At 39.5% G+C, this 24041-nt stretch overlaps 3 protein-coding genes across 5 annotated transcripts; 2 read left to right on the top strand and 1 right to left on the bottom strand.

Annotated features, from left to right (window-relative positions):
* Nucleotides 1–433: 433 nt before the first annotated feature.
* LOC134673602 (uncharacterized) lies at nt 434–15974 on the bottom strand. Its single transcript, XM_063531601.1, has 5 exons — nt 15944–15974; nt 12707–12807; nt 11545–11677; nt 1004–1157; nt 434–626 (listed from the first exon to the last, which is right to left on the bottom strand). The coding sequence occupies exons 1-5, from the start codon at nt 15972–15974 to the stop codon at nt 461–463; spliced, it is 585 nt and encodes a 194-aa protein (XP_063387671.1). The 3' UTR covers nt 434–460.
* On the top strand, nt 1844–10375 carry LOC134673504 (uncharacterized). 2 transcript variants are annotated; one of them, XM_063531498.1, is made up of 5 exons: nt 1847–2009; nt 6627–6745; nt 8287–8390; nt 9265–9483; nt 9774–10375. In XM_063531498.1, exons 2-5 carry the CDS (start codon nt 6652–6654, stop codon nt 10305–10307), a joined length of 951 nt encoding a protein of 316 aa, XP_063387568.1. In that variant the 5' UTR covers nt 1847–2009; nt 6627–6651; the 3' UTR covers nt 10308–10375. The 2 variants fall into 2 exon arrangements, with proteins under 2 accessions (XP_063387566.1, XP_063387568.1); XM_063531496.1 differs by lacking the exons at nt 6627–6745; nt 8287–8390; nt 9265–9483; nt 9774–10375 and adding an exon at nt 2209–4319 and having other exon boundaries at nt 1844–2009.
* A 1990-nt stretch (nt 15975–17964) lies between the features above and the next one.
* LOC134673229 (uncharacterized) lies at nt 17965–23106 on the top strand. 2 transcript variants are annotated; one of them, XM_063531181.1, is made up of 5 exons: nt 17965–18211; nt 19675–19825; nt 21650–21806; nt 22052–22238; nt 22911–23106. In XM_063531181.1, exons 1-5 carry the CDS (start codon nt 18096–18098, stop codon nt 23062–23064), a joined length of 765 nt encoding a protein of 254 aa, XP_063387251.1. In that variant the 5' UTR covers nt 17965–18095; the 3' UTR covers nt 23065–23106. The 2 variants fall into 2 exon arrangements, with proteins under 2 accessions (XP_063387251.1, XP_063387249.1); XM_063531179.1 differs by having other exon boundaries at nt 19663–19825.
* The last annotated feature ends 935 nt before the right edge of the window (nt 23107–24041 follow it).

Raw genomic sequence — 24041 nt, 5'->3', positions numbered from 1 at the left:
CATTTACACGAGAGCTTTTTCAACGCGCGTTATGGCTCCTCTACACGATGGGCCAGAGCGGCTACCGCGAAAACCGAAATTCGCAAATTGCGGGGATCTTTCTCTTTTACTCCAATGAAGGCGTAATTAGAGTGACAGAGAAGAATCCCCGCAATTTGCGAACTTCGCGAAGTTTTCGCAGTTATAGCCCAGCGCCGGCCACTCCAGGGGACGCAGCCATGCGGTAGAATGAGATAGCAACATCACTTGCCCCCTCTAACGCACAAATGCGTCCCTTGGAGTGGCCGGCGTTGGCACATCGTGTAAAGGAGCCATTAAAAAAGCGTTTGAATGACACAAATGGACACAAGCGTTGTTGGATTTTCGACTTTAAGCGTTGGATCGTTAAATCGAATTTAGCGTGTAGACGGATTCAAACGCTTTTTTAAGCTCTCATGTAAATGGAGCCTCAGCCTATAATTTAACTAGTATTATTAGACAGTTGCATCAAATTCTTCATAAGCACGGGGTAGTGTTCTGCCGTGAGCGGGCAGGGGGCGTACACAGAGCAGTCCCGGCCGCGCCGGCCTGATGCGATGGCGTCTTCCACCGCCGTAGAGTTTACCAGGGTGGACACCAGTTGGTTACTGAAATATTTCAATTAATTAACTTATATTCTATAATATTACCTATTTTTGTCATGAAAATTAGAAAAACTTTATTATTTAAAGCCAAAAAGAGGCAAGAAAGGCTGACTATTGGCGCGTGGCTGAGCACTGGTGCCTTTACCCTGATAGATAGATATAAATAAATAAATTCTAGAAAACATCCATAAAATCTAATATTTATGATGAACACACAAATACCAGAAGTTACCAGGATTTGAACCCGGGATCTTCTGCTTCGCAGGTAGGATCCCTAGGTCACTGCCGACTAGGCTAGGTCTACACATGCCAAACCCTCAGGCAGACTGTTCTCACAATGACTAAAGGCTGGTGATAATAATGATGTTGTTAGTGTTTACCTCATAACTCCAGTCCAGAACTTGGCCCCGTCTTCGTGGTCGCGTTGGCCGGACCAGCAGGCAACCCGGAGCGCGCAACCTTGCACGCCGCCACCCAGCACGCTACTAGCGAACTCCAGTACACCGTCGGCCCCGAATTGAGTGTGCTCCAATACTGTAATAGAGAACATTTTCTTACAATAGTTTAAATAAAATAACAATAAAAAAAAGTTTAGAGTCCGCTGATTAAATTGGGCCAACTTTGGTCAATCTCATATCTAAAGTCTCCTCTTCACGTTGGGCCAACGCCAACGCCAACGAGGGACGCAGCCATGCGATAGAATGAGATAGCAATATCACTTGCTCCCTCTAACGCATAAATGCGTCCCTCGTTGGCGTTGGCGTTGGCCCAACGTGAAGAGGAGCCTTAACGAAAGCATATAGGTACTGGAGAATCAAGTAGAATGCGAACAAATGACAAATTAATATAATGTATGGTTGTACAATAGTTCACGTAAAACTTGGTGGGTGACTTAGTAGAGATGTACGACAGATTAGATTGATTTTAATGTACTTATATATGTACGGCAGGTTTAATATTATCAGTCATACGAGTAAACCGCCTAAGTATATCATAAGTAGATCTAGAATGTTAATCGTATCGTAATTGTCATTGTAGATCATTTTAATTCTTTGAAGTAAGTATAGGACGCTCAGTGAATGGATATTAACTTGAGGACGCTCCACTGCACTCAGTCAAAATAGAAAATATTTCAAAGACAACGCACTACTTGCTAAATAATTGACAAGTTATAAATCAATGATATATAGTAGAAAAATAAAATAATCGTGACGGCCATGGTGTTCTTATTTCAAGTGACTGCACAGACGTGCAGTGTCAAAAACATGGTTGAATAAATGCATGAATAATTGTATCAAAATCTCGGGTTACAAAATAAAATTTTCAGTATCCATAGTAATGAATACATTTACTAACTAAAACAAACACAGAAGACGAATAACAGCCGTAAGTACTTTTAGATTAATACAATTATTTATCGAATTTGTTTGCTGTTGGTCTTTACATTTTGATATTCTGAAATAATTCGTCTATTCTGAAATAATATCGTTACCTATTTTGGTTTTCGTGAATCAAGCTTAATCCCGAAATAAATACAAAAATGAACGGTTGAAGTGTATTCTTACAAATCGATTGAACTCGACAGGTCATGGAGCAATTGTACTTGATTGAGTTTATGATAGACCGAGTGGCGATATTTGTATCTGAAGACAATGAGTCGAAAAGCTCAGAAAACAAGCTCATAGTTAAAATAGCATTTGGCCCTAAGAACCAATTCATCGTTAAAGAACAGCAAATGGCCAAGAATCCATTAATTGAAGATGACATTATTGAATGCGATGAGAACGGGCATAGAAAATGGTCCAGAATATTCAGAATTGGCAAGTCGATCTTATTTCCTAGCTACCCCGATACCGTACTCAATATCCTGGAAAAGTTCCCACTTGAACTGGAGGTCTGGACCGATGATGAAGATGAAATAAAAGAGTTCGTTGGAATTGGCACAATGTACTGGGACAAGGAGTTTTACCAGTTACTGAAGGACTCTGCTGAACCGTGTCAACTCCACTCGCCTCTGAGTATCAAACAACGCACCAAAATCATGGATGAGTGTTGTTGCAGGCAAGTCGGGGAAATTGACTTTATTCTTAGAATAAGTGCTCTGGGTAATTCGATCACCACAGAATTCCAACAACTGATGGATGATCCTGAAAGCTTCGTATTTAGAACCAATAGAGCTCCTAGCATGTTCAAATGTAAACGTGTGGAGGGCGATGATTGCAACTTTACTATGATCGGGAGTCTCTACGAGACTACTACGTTAGAAGATCCATGTCTGATTAATAAAAAGAAAATTGAAGTGTGCACAGAATTGCAAAGTTGTCGCCAAAAAATTGACGTGGATCTTCGCTGTGAACATGAAAAGACATCTAAGAAAAAGGAATATCCTATTGATAAAATCAAAATGGGAGACATTAGAGGTCCATGTGGTAATACGAATTGTGCGCTTGCTCATAAAGTAAAATGTTACATAAGGAATCTCGATACATATAAACGAAAAGCTGGTTCATTACCAACTAAAGATACTACAAATACAACGAAAAAGGTCTGCGGAGCTTGTGACTGTAAAGATGATCGCTTTCATCGCGAAGAGTGTCCTAGCAAGATTGTGGGCGAGAGAGTTGTGTGCCAGGCTTGCGGCGGTAAAGCTATGCCTGGTCACACTTGTGAGGAACTACAAAACAAAATGGAAGACTGTTTGAAACCGAATGACCCTAAAGATTCCGCTAAAAAGGACAAGAATGCTGCGGCAGTCGCCTACGTGCTAAGCGTACCGACGTTTAAAGAGGCAAATCAAAACATTAACTATGGTTACTATCAAAATTTAAACACTAAAGAAAGCCAATTAATAACTGAGAAAAAAGGAGGCTGCTGCGGCTGTGGCTGCAGTAAAGGAGGTACTTTACCTCCAAGAGAAGATACATACAGTTCATCAAGTGTTCCTAACATGCAATCATTAAATGGATATAAGTCTTTACGCGCTATAGGATCCAATACTCAATTCGTGTACAATGTGACTTTAACTCCAGATAAACTTTGTCTGGACATTCCCGATGACAAAGATTGCAAGTGCAACCCACCAATACCCACTCCGTCGTGCAAAACTTTTGATTGCTCCTGTTTAACTGAGGCATCAAATATAGCTGCCAGGAAGAAGCATAAACCGTATTGTCCTCTGTACAAGCACAAAACTACTTGCCCTGTCAAGGGGGTGATGGAGGACGAGGAAAAGGCTGAAGAAGACGAGGAGGTAGCAGAGCCGCTGCCATACGGCCTGCCTCCGATTAAACTTGGTCCTTGTCCGGTCATGGGCAGGCCATGCAGTGTTCCAGATGGTTTTGCAAGAATGTACAAAACTGCTGCGCAACCACCACTTCCCCCGAGTTACAGTGACGCTGGAAAAGTTTGTTGTTCCAAAGAATTTGAAAGAATTAAGGCCGCCATAAGGGAATACATGAAATATGAGAAAGAAAGAGACATGCGATGCGTAAATCAATTTAACGTGGACACTGAGAAAAGGTGTTGTGACAAGGAACAGATTCTTCTGTCACAGATGGGCAAAAGCTGCTGCGGCGCGCACAAGTTAGCTATACAGGAGAAGTATAAAAAAGAAGACAAAAAGTGAAAATAATAACCATATCATTGACTATTTTATTTTGTAACCCGGTAACACCATCATTATAAATTTTGATACAATCTTGTCGTTTCTTTTCTATCATATTCAGCTTGATAGGTATACCTATGACATTTGCACATCAACTCTTATTAAATTATAATATCGTGTTTTAACGTTCAAGTACTAGCTAAAAATGTATGATGTGATTAATGGACAACTCCTAATTAACAATAATTAACATTGATAAATGGCTCAAAGGGTGGGGGCACTGAGGCCTTTATCGAAAGGGGAACTAGAAGCTAGAAAATTCATACCATTGCATTGCATGAAGGTTACCTTTAACAGTGTCAAAGGTCAAACAATACACTGTCAAAATTATCTTTATGCTTTTGATTGAGGTATTATGTTTGCAAGCTTGTAACAATGGTGCTGGCGTGTACGCGACAGGTTTCAATAATAAATGGCGATCAAAAGTGAAGGCACTGAAAAGTTGAAAACTATGTAGGCGTAATGTTACGGCGCGATTCGGGCAATGAATTAGAGTTTCACTAGATAGGAAATAGTAAAGATATATAACGTTCCACCTTAGGGCGGTTGGCGTTTACGCTGTTATTAACACCGCTCCAATATTATTGCGGCCGCCATAAGGTACCTTTTGCCGTGGAACGTCACATATCTTTACTATTTCATATCTAGTGAATCTCTAGTTCGTTTCCCGAATCGCGCCGTTATGTTCAGTTTGTGATCGTGTAAGGCGGTTATTACACAGACTGGTGGGGACCCGAAAACCGCATCGGTCTGACAACCGGCTTAGTCATTCTTTTCTCTAAATCTTTTTTTTCGATAATTCTTTAACACGTTCGCGGACGCGGATTGCATAGCATCCGTTTTTGTACTCCTCCTGGTGACGCGCCTGCTATTGCATCCGTTATTCTTTTTAAATTTCTTCGTTGAAATGCTTATCAATCCGCTTAACCACAGTATAATATTATTCATCAACTTTTCCTCTACCAGTCACCAGAGTCAAATAATGCGTACTGCCATATTACATAGTTTTATCGAAGTTAAAAATTATCCTGTGACGTCTCCAAATTGGCCCCCCTTTCTGTGACGCGGATGCTATAGCATTCGTCTTTGTATGGCAGCTCCCTTAGTAGCCCGGCAGGTGCGTCTGGGAGTGGACACATGTAATTTGGGTCAATTTCGTGCGCGATAGCGATTTTGACGTATTTTTATAAAATCGTAATTAATGTTTTTCTTACAATTTCATTAAGTTTTTCATTGTGTTTTAATAAACAAACGTGTTTACTTGCTGTTAATTATACTACAGTAAAATTTTGATAACGATTAATGTGAAAAAGTGAGGCATGAATGTGTATACCTATTATTTAAATAATTACGTTACTAGTCATAGTTTTGGTCATATAATTGTGAATTATAGCCTGTTGGCGCTCGATGATCACCTCCCACAAGGTAAGCACCTTATGACACGCATTTGTGGTATCATTCTGTGTATATTTCATGCCTTGTATTTGGTGCAGATGCATCCGAAAAAGAATATAAAGTTGGGTGAATCATCGCTTGGCAGGAAAAGTGGTGGACGCTTTACGTCCAGAACTTAACGCGGCGGTGCGTTACAGGGAACTGAAAAAGTGTAAATGCGGTACATATTGACACTTTTGAGAAGTAGTGTTGGCGTAAAATGCTGCGTATACCTTGGACAGCTAGAAGAACAAACCTCTCATTTTAAGAGAGCTCAACATTGCAACTCGGCTCTCTACAACATGCTATGAGACCCGTGACTGGGCCTTTAGATTAGAGCCGGTCTCCAACGCATAATTTGTAGGTAGTATCACATAATTTGAGGTCGAATGAACAGCGAACGTGCTTGGCATGGGGCATGTATGAGATGGACTCAATATTACAATGATAAGCAAAGAGGGAACAAAACAGAAGAAGAAAATTGTTTGAAGAGGTCAGCAAATGAGTCTTTAGAGCAAAAATCGCGCCCTTAGGAAGTCAGAAGTCTCAGCCATCAAGTCCATCGAGCACGATGTATGAATGCTATAACATGCGATGTCATATACAATCCCATCTTGACTACGTCATGTGACAGAAATGCTTATGCATCCGAATTGTATAGCATTTGTTGTCACATAGCGTATAAAAAATATACTTCATATTGACGCGGATTGCATAGCATTCGCCTTGCATAGCATTACGCGTCATATACAAACCTAAAAGATATATTTGTAGTGACAGGAATGCTATAACAGTCCCAATATTTCCATACAAAATTTAGGTGTCCAACTGGTGTGACTGAGCGTCCGCGAACGTGTTAATGAATAATAATAAATATCATAAATGTATGTCTTTCGCATCTTTAGAATCGCACATAATACATAAAGTAACATGGGAGACGCCGAGGAGGAAAATGACAACAATAAGAAGAAAGAAAAAAAGAATAAGTCAAAATACAACTACACATTCGGAGATAATTACCCACGTAAGATATATGTAGAATGTTTAACACTGTGGAAAAATTAAGGTATGGCAATGGAATGCACCTATTTTATAATTATGTTCTATTATATGGAAAACATTCCTATTACATATACACAGTGTAACATGAGGAAACCGAATAATTTTATCAGCGTAGGTATTCCTGATCATATTTAGAGACAAAAATGTCCTATAAACTTTTTTGTAATTCGCCTAGTTTCAGAGATAATATTAATTAAAAAATAAACAAGATTTTATTGTTACATAGTGTAAAAGGCCTTTTTGATGGTGATGCTGCTTCTATGGGACGTAGTCTAAATATCCTTATTGATAGATGTCAAAAAGTGACAAGTAACACTTTGCAAAAAGTAGGTTTTACGAAAAAAAAATGTAAAAATCAATTTTAAGTAACAAGTTTACTAACAACATTTATTTTTTATGTGTACAAATACATTGAAAAAATTTAAAAAACGAAACAAAAAAATTTTTTTTTGGTGAAATTGACCTAAACTCATATAAAATTAATTTCCTTCTTTTGACCTCAGAAATGCGTGGTTAAAATTATTCGGGTTCCTCATGTTACACCGTGTATTATTATAGGTGCATCCTGATCTGGCAAATGGGGCAGTCCCATTCGAGCAATATTTGCGAATGGATTGGTAACTGACGACCTACCGCAAACCACGTTCGCCGTGTTGCCTCCCTGTCACACTTACGTACGAATTTACAAGTGCGACAGAGAGGCAACACGTCGAACGGGGTTCGCGGTAGGCCCTCTGCCCCTTTTCATTTAATTTTTACCATAAACATAGCCCGATCTAATTGGGGGCAATTTTGATTTGAGGTAAATAGTGCGAAGGCAAATGAAAGAGCTGACACTATTATTAATAATTATTAATGTTTACCTAGTTCGAAGAGGAGTCACATTTGTAATTATGACTAATGTATACAAATAATTTTAAGTTGTAAAATATATTTTTTAATTTAATTTTGAAGTTATGACTTACAAATTTCTTCATATAGATATCGATAACACTTGATCGATGTTTTAGTATAAGTATTCGTAGTATGAATTTTGTCAAATGATTTTTGCATTTTTAGTATTTTTACGCCTAGAACCCTAAAAATCCATTGTTTCTTTTGTTTGAGGTGTGAGCTTTCGGCTCCCGTTGACAAAGCAACAATGTCGTTTAAAAAAAAAGCAATTGTATCGTGATAGTGTTAAGGTTCAAATCTATGTAACAGCTCATACGAGTTAACATGTTTTGGTAATGTAGGACGATCGACCACCTCAATGTAGGTGAGCCCTCATAGATAAGAACCTTAATACTATCACGATACAGATATGCTTTTTAAAGGACATTGTTGCTTTGGCACGTGGCTAATACCTAGGGAAGCTAAACTGCTCGCATAAAAGAAACAATGGCCTTTGTTCGCATAAAAGAAACAAACAAGAAGAAGGCCATATTGTGCATTATTTTAAGTAAGTATGGACAATCCTTAATTATTGTTATTTATCTGCCGAACTATTTATGTTTTACACAGCACGACATAAGGTATGCGATGGCGGGTGCATTGGAAGACCGTATATGCCAGTGCCCACTAAGATGGGCTGGCTGTGGAACGCGCCTGACGTACCTGGCCTTAAGGTAACACCTCTTGGAAATACCTCTTGATTTACACTTTGGTATAGTTCGTCGGTTCGTAGTAATCCGTAATCCTTTGTCTTTTGTTAAGAAAAACGCACGTGCTACTTACCTGCAAAAAAGGGTCTTAATTATTCTAATTGGCACCTGAGCGCGGGCTAGTCCAAACCAGTGTAGGTGCGCTCTCCGATAACGCGCTTTTGTTACGCATCTAGATGACACATTTTAGACTGGTTCGACTCGGCTGCACTCAGCAACCGCAGAGAATTACGCGACCCTTTTTTTACAGGTAGAGGTACGTGCGGTTTTACTTATAGTCCGTTTTTTTTAGCATTAGAAAGAACTTCGCAGAAGTAAGCTTGTGGTTCCAAATCCGGCACTTAGAGCGGTAATAATTTGAAGTAAATTACATGTATTGACCATGCTACATTAGATAATTCAATAATTATTAACAATTAAAGAGCCTGACAAAATCTGCACGCTTGCTTCTGTGAAGTTCTTTCTAATGCTAAAAAAAACGAACTATAACAATAGACAAAGGTTTAGCGGCTTAGGGCCAGTTACAAAACAACAGACTATACCTACTTAATCGTTGTTAGATCAAAACTTGCTGAATAGATTTAGACTACAGATTTCCAAAATTCATCAAAATACTGAATTACTTACTTCCTAGGATTAGCAAACTTAATTTATAAAAAACTAAATTCCACTAGAGTGCTCTAAACTTACGTCTGACCTAGTGCATGCAATCGCGGTTAGTTCGAACGAATATGCCGCGAATGCACTAGATCTGGACAAAAATAGATTTAAGTCGAATATATTACAAATAACAACGACGTATGTCGATTTAATAATAACTTTTTCTTTGAAATTTTAGCCAGCGAGAGGATGGCAACCTGGTCGCATCGGTAAAAGCGTAGCCAAGCTCATGGTCTTCAAAACCGCCCGGTCAGGAATGGATGGAAAGAAAGATAAGAAGAAAAAGAAGCGGAAACCTGGCCAATATGTCGGTGGAGGAGATTCAGAGCCTGATGAACCTTTGGAGCCAAAACCTACTCTTAAAGTGCAGCGGAAAGGGGACACTTTTACTATTCAGGTTAGTTTCAACTTTTTTAACTTCTGCTATGATACTTCTCTATACACATAGGATAAATATCATGCGAGGCATCCAAATAATTTAGAATGATTAGCCCTGTAATTTTGATGTGCGATGTGTGTGTCATCAGCAGAAGTTGCTAAGCGAGCGAGATGTTCAAAATGATCTTGACGCGACTTTATTTTAACAGAATAAGAGCGTGTCAAGGTAATTTTGAACACCTCGCCCGCTTAGCAACTTCTGCTGCTGGCTACCTCAACAGGAAGTTATAAAATTGGTTTCTTCAACAGGTTAATCCATTGAAAGACCTAACAGAAATTAGTCCAAACGAGGACCCTTACGTAGATTGCGATCCGTTAGTTTTCAAAATCATCAAGAAACGCAGCCCAGAGGAGCAGGCCAAGGTTGAGGCGCGAAAAATGGTCAAACTAAAGAAACAGCGGGACGCGCAAATCAGAAAGGCTCTCTCTGAGGCAGTGGAGGATATCTGCAAATGTGCGTACATGGACGTCTACTGTAACGACTTAAGCGCGATTGACAAAGTCATAGAGAGTTGTCCAGCATTTAAAGAACCCGACTGCATATGTCAAGAGGAGTCCCTTAGCTCCTTATCCAGCAATGCCACATGGGACATCGAATATACTCCGCCTTTTGGCTGCTTCGATTTAGCCCCGAGAAAGAGAAAACATTATGTCCATGTGGAAACACAGTACACGAAAGCTGATGCCGGGATCGTCGATCCCCCAAAATGTACGAAAGACTTGCCATGTCCAGCTAAAGGGAAGAGACCACCAAGGAAACGGTGTTATTGCATGAAACGATGAATTTAACCTTTCTGCAGATATCAAGCGTCAGGTACTATTAGTCGAGCATTAAAATTCGAGTGTAATTTAGGTACAGTCAAGGAATTTAAATTCCGACCCATTTCGTACTTTGTCACAGTGACAATCAATATGAAAGCCGCTAGAGACCTCATACGGTTGTCACTGTGACAAAGTACGAAATGGGTCGGAATTTAAATTCCTTGACTGTACCATGGAAACAGACTCATTGGGTTTGTGTTTTTTTTTGTTTTGAATTCATATAGAGGTAAACCGTCTCGAAATAATTATGTCTTGTTCGTTTTGTGTTACAAATTCTTGTATTGTCTGTGCAGGCTCCATATTGAATTCATTAAAAGTTAATAGCTATTTTAAATACGTATTATTGGTAGAACTTACACCGGCATATCTACTAACAGTAAGTATTAGTAAAGTAGGTAGGTACTTAAAGTTAGTGGATCTAATTTTAGTAATTTTCTTTCAAATTATTTTAATGTAGCCTGTATGACACATTTACTATCCTACCCTTATAAGTTCGTTTTTTTTAGCATTAGAAATAAGGTAAACAATCTTGATGTGTCTTTTAATTGAAAAACACATTTTAAAAATAAGATACGGCAAATATGCAACAATTATGAATCTAATACGATCATTTATATTCTTCTGCGTTCATAAGTAATAGTTACTGATTTTTAAGAAGCCTTTTTCAATTAAAAGACATGTCAAGATCGCTTACAATCTTGCAAGTTCTTTCTAATGCTAAAAAAAACGAACTATAGTTACGTAACATATACATATAACATACGATTGAAGCAATTACCGCTGTTCGAGTTCATTGTGGTACAGTCAGCAGCAGAAGTTGCTAAGCGGGTTATTCGCGGGTTAGCGCTCTTATTCTCTTAACAATAAAGTCGTGTCAAGATCATTTTGAACACCTCGCCCGCTTAGCAACTATTGCTGCTGACTGTACCTATACAACAGATATTCTACTTACTTTGGTACTTATTCTTAGCATGTCTATTGAACGGTGGGTGATGTGATGAGCATATCTCTTGAGCAGGAGTGTAGGATAAAGATACTGGCCCCGTAGACAACATGCCAATCGCTTACGCTCCGTAGCGAACGAAACGCAACTGTCACTGTCACACCAATATGGAAGAGTGATAGAGAGACACAAAGCGATTCGATGGCGAAGCGATAGCGATTGTCACCTTGGCTAGGGCGGCTGTTAGGTACTTACTCTTAGCGTATCTGTCGTATGGTGGATGGTGCGCGTAGCTCTTGAACAAGAGTGGGAGTAGGAAAGTTGAGGCGATGACCACTCCACCCCCTAGCACGAGAGCTGGTAGGTTAATGTTCACTGTCGGTATGCCCTGTAATGAAAAAAAAATCAGAAATTCTGATGAAAGTTTAGGGGCATCCAGTAAAGTGTCGGGTACGCTATTTTTTAACACTTCTGACAAATCAATCAATATTTTATTTGTCATAATACTAAGCTAAGTAGGTAACTGATATTTGGCATGATAACTTTAAATTCATCGGTATATCGTCAGGTGACAAGCAAAAGTCACTAAGTACACTTTTAGCTGAAACCATTTTTTTTGGATACAATATATGTTATGTTTCTCACCTTTTCGCTAAAGACAAACTCATTAATCTCAAAAGAACAATTTAAAACCAACTTACGTTTTATAAAAAATCATTAAATACTTGCGCTACAATAACACTCTGCAGCAAAAACTCACCGCTGCATTTAATCTCATCAAGTTAGTTAAAGCTAAGCAGATACCTGAGGAATTCGCTCCGTGGTATAAAAATCTTAAAACGCTGAAATCGCTCAGAAATCGCTTGCCAGAGCCAAATTACGATGAATCAGAAAGAAGTGACTCCGAAGCCGAGACTGATAATTAGTTTTAAATGTCAAGATAAATTATTTAGTTTTTATACAGAGTTGGTTTAAAGTTTTGGTTAAAATTTTAAATAAAGATTACCGTTGTATTCGTATAAATATTTCACTATATACACTGATTTTCTAAAATTGCGGCAGCTAAAACTCATTAAGCTTAATAACTATTCAACTACCGATAGTATTATTACATTTTGAGTCTTCATATATTTGCCACAATTCTAAATACTGAAAAAAATACGTTACACTTGATTTAAGTAACATACGGATTTAATAATTCGAAATAATATCAAAACACGTTTAACTCCGTTGTGTCAATTTAGTAGTTAGTGACTTTTGCTTGTCACCCGACGATATAATATAGATTTATGCATGTAATTATTAAAGTACCTACGCGTTACGTTAGATTGGGCCTGTTATCATGTTCTGTAATATTGTTTTTGTTTTACCGGCTATCATATTATATTTTTATAATACAAAATTAAATTTGACTCACAATAGATCCGAAAACGTTATCCACAGTAGGCTTCACTGGTATAGAAAGGAAGGGAATCGAAAAATCCAAGTCCACCTGTAAATCATCATCAAATGTACAGCCTGGCAAAAAAGAGTAGAAATTAAAAAGTGGCAACACTGTAGTGTCGTCCCTTTCAAATCAATTTATATAAGAGAACGGGACAACACTAGTGTTGCCACTTTTTAATAGCTACTCTTTTTTGCCAGGCTGTACATAAATCGATGTAAAGGGAGTCCGGTTCAAATCAACTTGTTACTGTTTTGATATTATTTTGATGCGAACTTGAAGATCGCTTGCTGATTGGTGCATGCAAAATGAAGTGAAGGTCGCGCGTGATGGCTCCTCTACACGATGGGCCAGCGCCGGCCACTCCAAGAGACGCAGCCATGCGGTAGAATGAGATATCAATATCACTTGCTCCCTCTAACGCATAAATGCGTCCATTGGAGTGGCCGGCGTTGGCCCATCGTGCAGAGGAGCCCTGAGGTGCGCGCCAATCACCAAGACGATAGTCACAGCCGCGTTAAAACCAGTTCAAAACCATTACAATTTATTAAATTAGAATGGGGCCATAGCAAAGATAAATTATCGACAAATGCCTTTCGAAAAACGTATCGTCAAGTAAAAGTCACGTCATATTTAAACATCGCAAAAACGGTCTAATTGACTAGGCCGCAAAGCAAAACCGATATGAATTGGTGAGCCCAAATTCAATTGTTTTTGGGCTAATTTGCCCAAAAAGCAAAACAATCCGGACAGATAATTACAGTAGGGTAGTTACCATTTAGATTTAAACATTTTGTTACGTGTAGTTAAGTTTTGGAGGAGGAAACAGTCGAGTATAAAACCTCTAAATATTACGCAGGATTTTTCGCCTACATAGGTATTTATTTTATTATTAGACAAACAGTCATACTAAAATGTGGTTATCATCTATTTACTTCATTTTAGACCCATAGCTTCAATTACATGATTTAATTTCTCTATCAACTAAAGCTATATTAATCTTCATGATCATGATAAATATCCTTATGCAGATGCCAAAAACTTACCGTTATATCTTGGTCTTTCGTATTAAATGTAAATAACCTGGCTTTACGTGAACCACTCATATCTTTTTCACACGACACGTACACAACAACTAAAGTTACAGAAAACAAATTTCTTTGCCACATTTTTGTATTTTTTTAATTGCAGGCAATTGTGTTTTTGTAGACAGGTGGTGCTACCGGCAAAACACCACTAAGACGTTTGGCGGCAATTCGCGGAGTTTTTACAGAAGTGGTGTAAGGAAATTAAAATTATGTGACAATGTGTTTCCGCGACCTATTGTTGGATAACTCGAGATGTAACGGTGTAGAGTTTAGAGCGGACAGAACTACTATGAACCACGAGTGAGAGGGACAGAGTCCGTCTTACTCTGCACCAACTTTGACAGATCCATGTAGTGTTTGATGGTTAAGACTCAAGTCCTTTGAGTCCTCCGCTAGTCTCGACTCAGTTTTTCAGACTCTAATAATTAAGTGGAAAATAGAGTTATTTTCGACTAATATGTTGTTAGATAGGTGTATATATAATACCTACTTGAGTCTTATTTAGAGTCTGATTCTGATGTCTTGAGTCTGATTTAATACTCAATTATTATACAAAATTTGAGTCGCTTAACTTCAAACTCGGGTAAATCCATCTGCCAGATTATGCGATTTTGTTATTAAGAAAACGTAATAGGGTAGATATTTGTTGAGAGGGTCCAATGGATTTACCCGAGTTTGAAGTTAAGCGACACATTTGTCAAAACACATTGTCTTCATATAAAATTCATGAGCCAAAGGATAACGCATATTTGTGTATTACTATCTCGCGGCGAGATACTGTCGCGCCAATCATATGCTAGCCCGGCAGATAACGAAATATTTATGACATCTCTTCGTATTCGTAGATCTGTGACAGTCAATATTAGGGCCAATTTGTAACATTTTCACGGAGCTTGCCTCCAGTAATGTTTTATTTTAAGAGTCAACCAAACTATTATTCTTTTGTTTGACAACAATCGCAATTTATCAAGTAAATAAGTGGTTTGCTATTTTGTTTGTAAATATAGAGTAGGTAGGTATAGTTCTGGTGATACCTATAGTTCGTTTTTTTTAGCATTAGAAAGAACTTCAAAGAAGGCAAGCGATCTTGATAAGTCTTTTAATTGAAAAACGCTTTTTAAAAATCAATAACTATTACTTATGAAAGCAGAAGAATATAAATGATCGTATTAGATTCATAATTGTTACATATTTGCCGTAACTTATTTTAAACATGTGTTTTTAATTAAAAGACACATCAAGATTGTTTACCTTATTTCTAATGCTAAAAATAACGAACTTTAGTGTGACTAAGCGTGACGACGGGGATGGTGGATTTGCAAACAGAGATTAATCTCTATATTCAAAACATTAAAATGCGGAAGATTCTTCAAAACGCAAACTGTAGAGATATATATCTGTACCTGGGCATTTTCACTTCATTGAACACCTGGGCCCGGGTATGTCCTTAAAGTACGTCCAAGATCACCGGTAGACAGGCAGCAGCGTCCCTCAAATTCGGTGTACTCGACTGCGATCGCCAACCCGCCTGCCAAGCGTGGCGATTATGGCATTCACCCCGCAAAAAAGGGGGAGGCCTATGTTCAGCAGTGGATGTCTTATGGCTGAGATGATGATGATGAACACCTTTAACGGCCGGTTAGCAATCGGTATAAATCTGACGGTCAATGTCAAATCCCATACATTTTGTCAGGAATGTAACGGTTAAACGTTACTGAAACACGACTTAAGTCGCGCTTAACTTGTACAACTTAAATGAAAATGCCCACCTACCACATCCGAACTGTAGAGATGGAAAAGCAAGGCAAAATGCTGAAATTGTAGTGTTGCCACTATTTATGCTCCAGTTGGATAGTCAAGGACATAAACATACATTTATTATTTAAATTACATACAAAAACATAATTTAAAACATATTGCCCAAGTCTTGCAAGAACCGGCTATTTTATCTTACTTATGTCGCGACACTTGTAAAAGACAATGGAGGTTTTTCATGCTCTAAATATGTTCATCTGCGCTTAGGTCAATAAATTTAATGAAAATAAACAAATAATGTAGGTACACCAGCAAAAAAAAACTTTTGGTGATAAGAAAATTACTAGATGAAAGTATTTCTACTTACCTTCAAGTGGTATCGTCTTGGGTCGTCCCATTCGTTTTTCGTCAAGTTCTTAAATTTATACCCTTCAAGTTGGGCCCGTGGCTCGGGGTTGATTTAGCAGGTAGGTATAGTAAACAAGTAATATTAACCCTTTTCCAGGCCGCACCAATCTACAAGGTTTTCGCGAAAAATCCAAATATATTCCAGTTAGTCCAGCGTTGACGATTCATTTGAATACAAGTCGAATTTCCCAAAGTACAATCTAATTTGAATCTTAAATCGGAACGCTAAAGTTGAAATTCTAGTGGCGCGTAATGTGGTCGATAAATACCTACTACTACTACTACTACCTACTACTGCTACTACTACCTACTACTGCTACTACTACTAATACTAACTTACTATGCCTGGAAAAGAGTTAAGGTACCTAATACTGTTAAGACAGCTACAGTACAGTTTTTTAGCAACATCGGAGGGTAGGGTAAAAATATGGGTGCACTCGTCATTATACTCAAAAATATGTCCCATCTTAGGTCTTTTATAAGAACTATGGGACATTAGACATTGTGGGACAAGCGAATTGAAGGACTATTTTCGAGTAAGTTGTATGTATATACCCATGTTTTTACAATAGACTGTACCGGAAATTATATATGAAAATTCTACATTTTCTTTTTCTAAATTCATGGGCAATTATTAGTAGCAAAGTGAAGCGAAATTGCGAATTTCAAAATTAAAACTTCCACAATTTCTGGTAGTTCACAAATGTTGCCGAGAACTTATTGGAAAGTCCGCAATTTGTAAATCTGTACCTTGAGACCCTTAACCTCAGCTTGAATAACACTTGAGGGTTAAGATTAACATTTTAAGATTCGTTTTATTAAAAAATAACGCTTCATTAGGCTAAAAAATGGTAGTTGAAAGAGTAGGTAGGTACTAGGCCCATAACCTGCTCAAAATGATAACACATAATAAGTATACAATGGACAACAAATGACAGTAGGTTGTCGTTACACGAATTCACGTTTAAGTTAGCGACTGCGGTAGGTGTTTTAAGCTCAAATACCTATCATAATTCTAAAAAACATTTCTTAAAAGAACACATTGAAATGAAACTAACAACAGCAAGCTGGCTTTTATTTAGTTTTACTTATACAGGATGGAACATTTGTAATAGGGACTGAGCCAAAAGGATAGAGTTATCTAAGTGAATTACAATCGATTTATTATAATCGTAAAGCTGGATTAAAAAGTAAAACAAAATCATTATAATGAAATATTTTCATATCAGTGACAACCCTACATTTTATATTTTAAATCGACACACGTGTAATGTAATCAGGCGTGGTTCACTCCGCGATTTCGTCGCTTTGCTACAGGTAGCTAAAAGTACATCCGTTCGACCCCAATTTTGGGGTTTGCCATAAGCCGCGCGTGGCGCTGTCGCCACCTAGCGGCCATATCTGTGCTGATCGTGACAGACGCGTTTTGTTAGAGAGTGAGTCTTCTGTACCTAGTACTATTATTTATTCTGTGATGTAATGTCATTCACTAGGATCGATGCTAGGGGTGAACCGACTAACAACACCACGTAACTGACCAAAGGAGGATCTTAATGGGTTGTCTTTGCAATAGGGTTCACCAATAAACTGTATGATGATATGTCACTTGGGGCCAGATTCGGATTTTGAAATAGACATCTATTAGATATCTTTTAGACATCACCAAGATACGATAACGATATGTTTAAGATCTAACCTGTCAAATTTGACATTTGCGCGATTCTGGAGATACTCTTGAACAATTTCCACGGAATATGACTTAGAGATCCAATTCACATCTAATAGATATCTTACTCTATCTAACGTAAAAGTGACATTGGTTGCCCGAAATGCGCTGCAAAAGAGAACTAGTTGATATCTAAACTATGACGTATCTAGAATGGATCTAGTACGTGTCGTCTCTTGTGAATATCTTGAAGTTCGATAACGGCAGTTGCTACCTGTTACTCGTACGTTGTCATCACTAACCCCATTCTTCCCTCTTCGATAGCATCTGCCCACCACGCGTGACGCCGAGTAAGTCATTGTGCAACGTGAAAGATCATACAAACTTGACAATAGTGTTTCCCCATAACATTGTTTCTGAGCATAGTACGGAACGCCCCGTATATATGGTATACGGACGGGGAAGACGACAGTTTGCGATAGGAGTCGGTGAGATGAGTCCGAAGGTGGTTCTGTGTTTTGGGTTACTTCTGGGTGCGGTGGCTGCGGAGTACAGTGATGGGTAAGTGTTTGGTCTTGATAAGGCTAAAGTGTCATTCTATGGAACTTGCTAACTATGTAAACAAAAAGTAAACTCTAGTAAATTGTGACGTCCCACGGGTAAAGGTACCTTATGGCGGTTGGCTCTTACGTTATTATTAACGCCGCCCCAATATTACTGCGGCGCTATGCGACGTATGCGCCAGAAGCCATAAGGTACCTTTTGCAGTGGAACGTCACATTTAATCATTCAGAGACAATTTCAAGATGGCGGTTTGTTTACAGAGTTAGCAAGTTCTATAGAATAGAATGACATTATTGGGTTATAATCTTGTAATAGATACCTACTTGTGTGTGTTTGTTCCAAAGTAATATCGGAAGATATATCGGACCGGCCAAAGTGCTCAAAAGTATCTGAACATAGATAGTAATAGGGGCTTAGTTCATATATTTTTGAACACCTTGGCAGCTCAGACTTATCTGACAGCGACGTTACCCACCGTATAGAGAGTACAAATTCATTCGTATTCCTATACCACCTCACACACGAAGTACAAGTAAGTAATCGGTAGGTCACAATAATCGGCTATAGTGCAATTCATGGCCCCACAATATTCCTTGGTTTAAAAATAACAAAAATAACGGCGATATTTAAAACAAAGCCACACAGTAGTTAATAATATTGCTAATTGTTCTCCTAAAAATCATAACACTTGACCTATTAAAAATTAAACCATCGAACAATCACAAACTAATGTGTAATAATCCGGTGGTAATATTGGGTACAAAAAGGTTTATCTAAGCTTTTTTTTTATATGGTTATTGGTATAATAATTTACTAGTTTTTTTAGTGATATTTTATGTAACTTTTATAGTCTCAATAAAGTAAGCTCTTCTTCATCACAACCTACGATAGGTTTTCTTTTGTGCAATAAAGTTTTAACCCTTTATTCATAAACGTTTACTAAAGTTTCAAACCGATAATAATCGTTAGTCCCTTTCCATCATACATATACGTCGGAAAGGGACAAACGATTATTATCGGCTTATCAACTTTAGTAAACGTTTATTAATAAGGGGGTTAAATAAATAAATAAACCAGCCGGCCTAGCCAAGGTGACAATCGCTATCGCTTCGACAACGAAACACTTTGTCTCTCTATCACTCTTTCATATTAGTTATATTAGTGTTACAGTGACAGTTGCGTATCGATCGCTACGAAGTGTAAGCGATTGGCATGTTGGCTACGCGGCCTGCATAGCTAGGTATAGTCGCACAAATAAAAGTCTGAAGCGGATTTGATAGCCCACGCAGTGGAAGTGTTATTTATACGTCATATTTTCATACGAGTTTGACGTTTAAAATGACACTTGCACTGCGTGGGCTATCGAAATCGCTGCAGACTTTTTACGGCCTAACTCTACACTGCTACGCGGCCTGCTTAGTTAAGTACACTTTTATCAGCTACCCTAGTTTAAATTTCAGGGGCTTCATGCCTAGCTCCAGCTTCCGCACGGAGGACCAGCTGGCGGAGCCCTCGGCCAGGGTAGAGAAGAGCAGAGAAGAGAGGGAGCAGAACGACCGCGACCGCACGCAGCGCTTCGGGATTTCCACCTACGGCACTACGGGGGCGCAGGTAAGGGACCACCATTACTATCCATAATAGAATGAAACAGGTATACACTCCAGCTGGCGGAGTCCTCGGCCAGGGTAGAGAAGAGCAGAGAAGAGAGGGAGCAGAACGACCGCGACCGCATGCAGCGCTTCGGGATTTCCACCTATGGTACTAAGGGGGCACAGGTAAAGGGCTGATTTAATGGCTCTTCTACACGATGGGCGAACGGCGGCCACTCCAAGGGACGCATTTATGCGTTAGAGGGAGCGAGTGATATTGCTATCTCATTCTACCGCATGGCTGCGTCCCTTGGAGTGGCCGGCGTTGGCCCATCGGGTAGAGGAGCCATAAATGATGCGAGAACTCACATGCGAGTTTCATACCATTGCGGGTTTTGATCGGTCGGTTGATCGATGCAACTAAAATCGCATGCGAGTTCGCGCGCCGTCTAAATCAGCCTTATAAATTAATCATCTACCAAAGTTGTATAGAAAAGTGGACGGGTATTTATGTTAGGGAACAGACAGTATAAAAAACATAAACATAAGTATCCCGAGGTTTTATTTAGTTAACGAATCACGCGCTAGATGGCGCTGTTACATATAGTGGAAATCCTGAATCGCGCTATTAAGATTTTTATGGGGATAACGACCCCAGACGAGCACAAATCTTGTTTAGTTAACCAATCTCACCGTAGATGGCGCTGTTACATGTGGTGAAAATCCTGAATCGCGCTATTAAAATTTTTCTGGGGGAAACGACCCCAGGCGAGCACAAATGTTGTTTAGTTAGCCAATTTCACGCTAGATGGCGCTGTTACATGTAGTGAAAATCCTGAATCGCGCTATTAAGATTTTTCTGGGGTAAACGACCCCAGACGAGCACAAATCTTGTTTAGTTAACCAATCTCACCCTAGATGGCGCTGTTACATGTAGTGAAAATCCTGAATCGCGCTATTAAGATTTTTCTGGGGATAACGACCCCAGACGAGTACAAATCTTATTTAGTTAACCAATCTCACCCTAGATGGCGCTGTTACATGTAGTGAAAATCCTGAATCGCGCTATTAAGATTTTTCTGGGGATAACGACCCCAGACGAGTACAAATCTTGTTTAGTTAACCAATCTCACCCTAGATGGCGCTGTTACATGTAGTGAAAATCCTGAATCGCGCTATCAAGATTTTTCTGGGGATAACGACCCCAGACGAGTACAAATATTGTTTAGTTAATCAATCTCACCCTAGATGGCGCTGTTACATGTAGTAAAAAACCTGAATCGCGCTATTAAGATTTTTCTGGGGATAACGACCCCAGACAAGTACAAATCTTGTTTAGTTAACCAATCTTACCCTAGATGGCGCTGTTACATGTAGTGAAAATCCTGAATCGCGCTATGAAGATTTTTCTGGGGAAAACGACCCCAGACGAGTACAAATCTTGTTTCGTTAACCAATCTCACCCTAGATGACGCTGTCACATGTAGTGAAAATCCTGAAGCGCGCTATGAAGATTTTTCTGGGGAAAACGACTCAGACGAGCACAAATCTTGTTTAGTTAACTAATCCTACCCTAGATGGCGCTGTTACATGTAGTAAAATCCTGAATCGTGCTATTAAGAATTTTTCGGGGATAATGATGATCATCATCATCATGATGATGATGATGATGATATAATTTCATGTTGAAGTGTAAAAGTGCCCCCTATTTGCTAAATAAATGTTTGAGTTTTGAATTTTTGAGTGCTGTTTGTTCTGTGTAGTAAGGATCCTGAATCGCGCTAGCAACATTTTTTTAAACCGTAACTGGCGTAACTAAAGGTACATACGGTGTTTTTTTTTCCAGGGCCCGTATGGCGGTTCCGCTCCGGGTCTATACGGCCCCGTGAAGATAGACCTGGGCGGTGTGCTGATCGGGTCCATACTCGGGTTCGGCGCCGTGCTGGTCCTACCTAAGATCATGCACTTGCTTTCGTATGGCTATGGTGGTGGATACGGACGCAGTAAGTACGCTATTATGAACCTTAGCTACCGCGAATCACGTTCGACGTGTTGCCTCCCTGTCACACTTATGTACGAATTAACCAGTGCGACAGAGAGGCAACACGTCGAACGTGGTTCGCGGTAGGCCCTCTGGTCTTCAAGCTCCAATAAGAGGATACATCTATTAGCGAAAACGTGAAGATAAGAAAGAAAACTAAACACTGTAACACCTATGTTTACTAAAAACATTTTATTATCTCGCCAGGTGTGGACACAGAATCGTCCCAACTATCAGACATGCTGAACCGACTGGATGATACGCTGGCTCGGTACAATATCGACTCGGGTGCGTGTACGCAGCGGCTAGCATGCTCTTATGTTCAGCTGGCCAATGAGAACATGCAGGCTGGGAATGCTACAGAGTTTGACGCTCTATTGGCTAATCTGTCCAGGTATTTTTTTTAACTTACTTACTTTGGCTGACGCGATGACCCAAAATGAGTCTTGGCCTCCAACACAAGAGCACGCCACTTTGCTCGGTCCTTCACGCCAGCTTTCGCTGAAGCCGAGCTCACGGAGATCTGCCTCCACTCTATCTGCCCAACGATATTTAGGATGACCAATAGGACGGCGTCTGCCTAATCTTCACCCATCCCTTCGAGGTGGCCAAGCCAGCGGAGACCATGCGCTTTGGTCTCACCTATTATATTCAGCTCGCCTATTAGATGTTCTATTTCGGCATTCTTTCGGATCCTCCAACTGCCACCGTCTCTTTTGACGGGTCCCAGAATCTTCCTTAACACCTTACGTTCACAAAAAGGTTGTTCTCCTCCTTGAGTGTTAGTGTCCAAGTCTCACACCCATGCATCAGAATGGGGCGGATCACGGTCTTGTAGATCCGTATAGTTTCGTGCATCTACTAAGAAGCTTGGACACCAACACCTTATGGAGCACTGCAAAGTGTTTTGAGTTCGGAGGTTGATTTCGTCCTCCCTTGTTTGTACGAGTATGTGTACCAGTGACAGTGCACCCAAGGTATACTCCTTCGTAACGGAAAACGTAGCTAGCAAAATCACCATCGATCCAGTTACTTGGCCAGTTGTTTATTGTCTGTTTGTTTCCAGCAACTCGCTAGTCCGACGCATGTTGGACGGGACAGCAATATTCGAAGCAGTGAGCGCGGGCCGCACGCACGGCGACTGTCAGCAACTTTATCCAAAGTGCAAGCTGGACAAGAAAACCGTCGTCAAGGTGCTGACGCAGCTGGTGCCCTCGTAGGATAGATATAGATAATAGTATAATAAATTAGTATTAGTCGTTTTTTGTATTTTATTCCTATTCTCCTGTAAGTACCTACTAGAACTAATAGCTCCAATCCCTAATTTATTTAGCAATTTCAGAGTCCTTCAGTCCAACAAGGCATTTAAATTCCGCTAATCCAATTGAATACGAGTGGTCGGTATGGTGGTGGTCAATACCACTCAATTATCAATTTCTATCGCTAATTTTAAATAAGTTTTTGGCATAAATTTCATTTTTGGTACAAGCTTATATCGCTGACTGTACTTTTCTTACGACAGACAACAAATACTCATCGAGACAATTCTAAAAACCCCTAACACAATTAGGTTACGTTGTTTCATCACAGAGTTCCTATGGACACCTCCTGTCTCCATCATCAGATCAGCTCGATGGTAGGTACCATAATATTGCATTGTCATGCGATTTATACATGCATGCAAAATTTCAGCTCAATCAGAAACCGGGAAGTGGATCAAATTTAACTTGCAAGATTTGATTACACACAGACAGACAACGGTGAGTGGAAACTAAATAAAAGCTTGTAAAAAATAGCATTTAATCGTTAGCAGATTTACGAGTAACAAAATCGAGCGCTCTAAATTCAAAAGTCGCTCCCTAGGGATCCGTCTGGGCATTCATACTTACTGCGATTTATCAACAGCAGAGTGAGATGGAGCTATAGTTAGAGGGATATAACGTAGAGTCTGTGCAGAGCAGTGCGGACTGCGGAGAGAGTCGTGGAATGTATGGGTCCCGAACATAGATATAAACTATGGATGAGCGCATGCATACGAATTGCCTGTTGCGATCTTCATGTCAGCAAAAAAGCGCCATCTGTTACACACTGCGTACAACTACGTAAGCTCGACGCTCGACGCTCGACGCGATAACTTTGTATGGGCGTACAAGGCTTGTTAAGTTCATTCGCGGTTTATATCACAGGAGCGTCGAAC

The sequence above is a fragment of the Cydia fagiglandana genome, chromosome 18 (assembly GCF_963556715.1).
Source record: "Cydia fagiglandana chromosome 18, ilCydFagi1.1, whole genome shotgun sequence".
Classification (NCBI taxonomy): Eukaryota; Metazoa; Arthropoda; class Insecta; order Lepidoptera; family Tortricidae; genus Cydia; species Cydia fagiglandana.
This window is presented reverse-complemented; position numbering and strand designations above follow the sequence as displayed.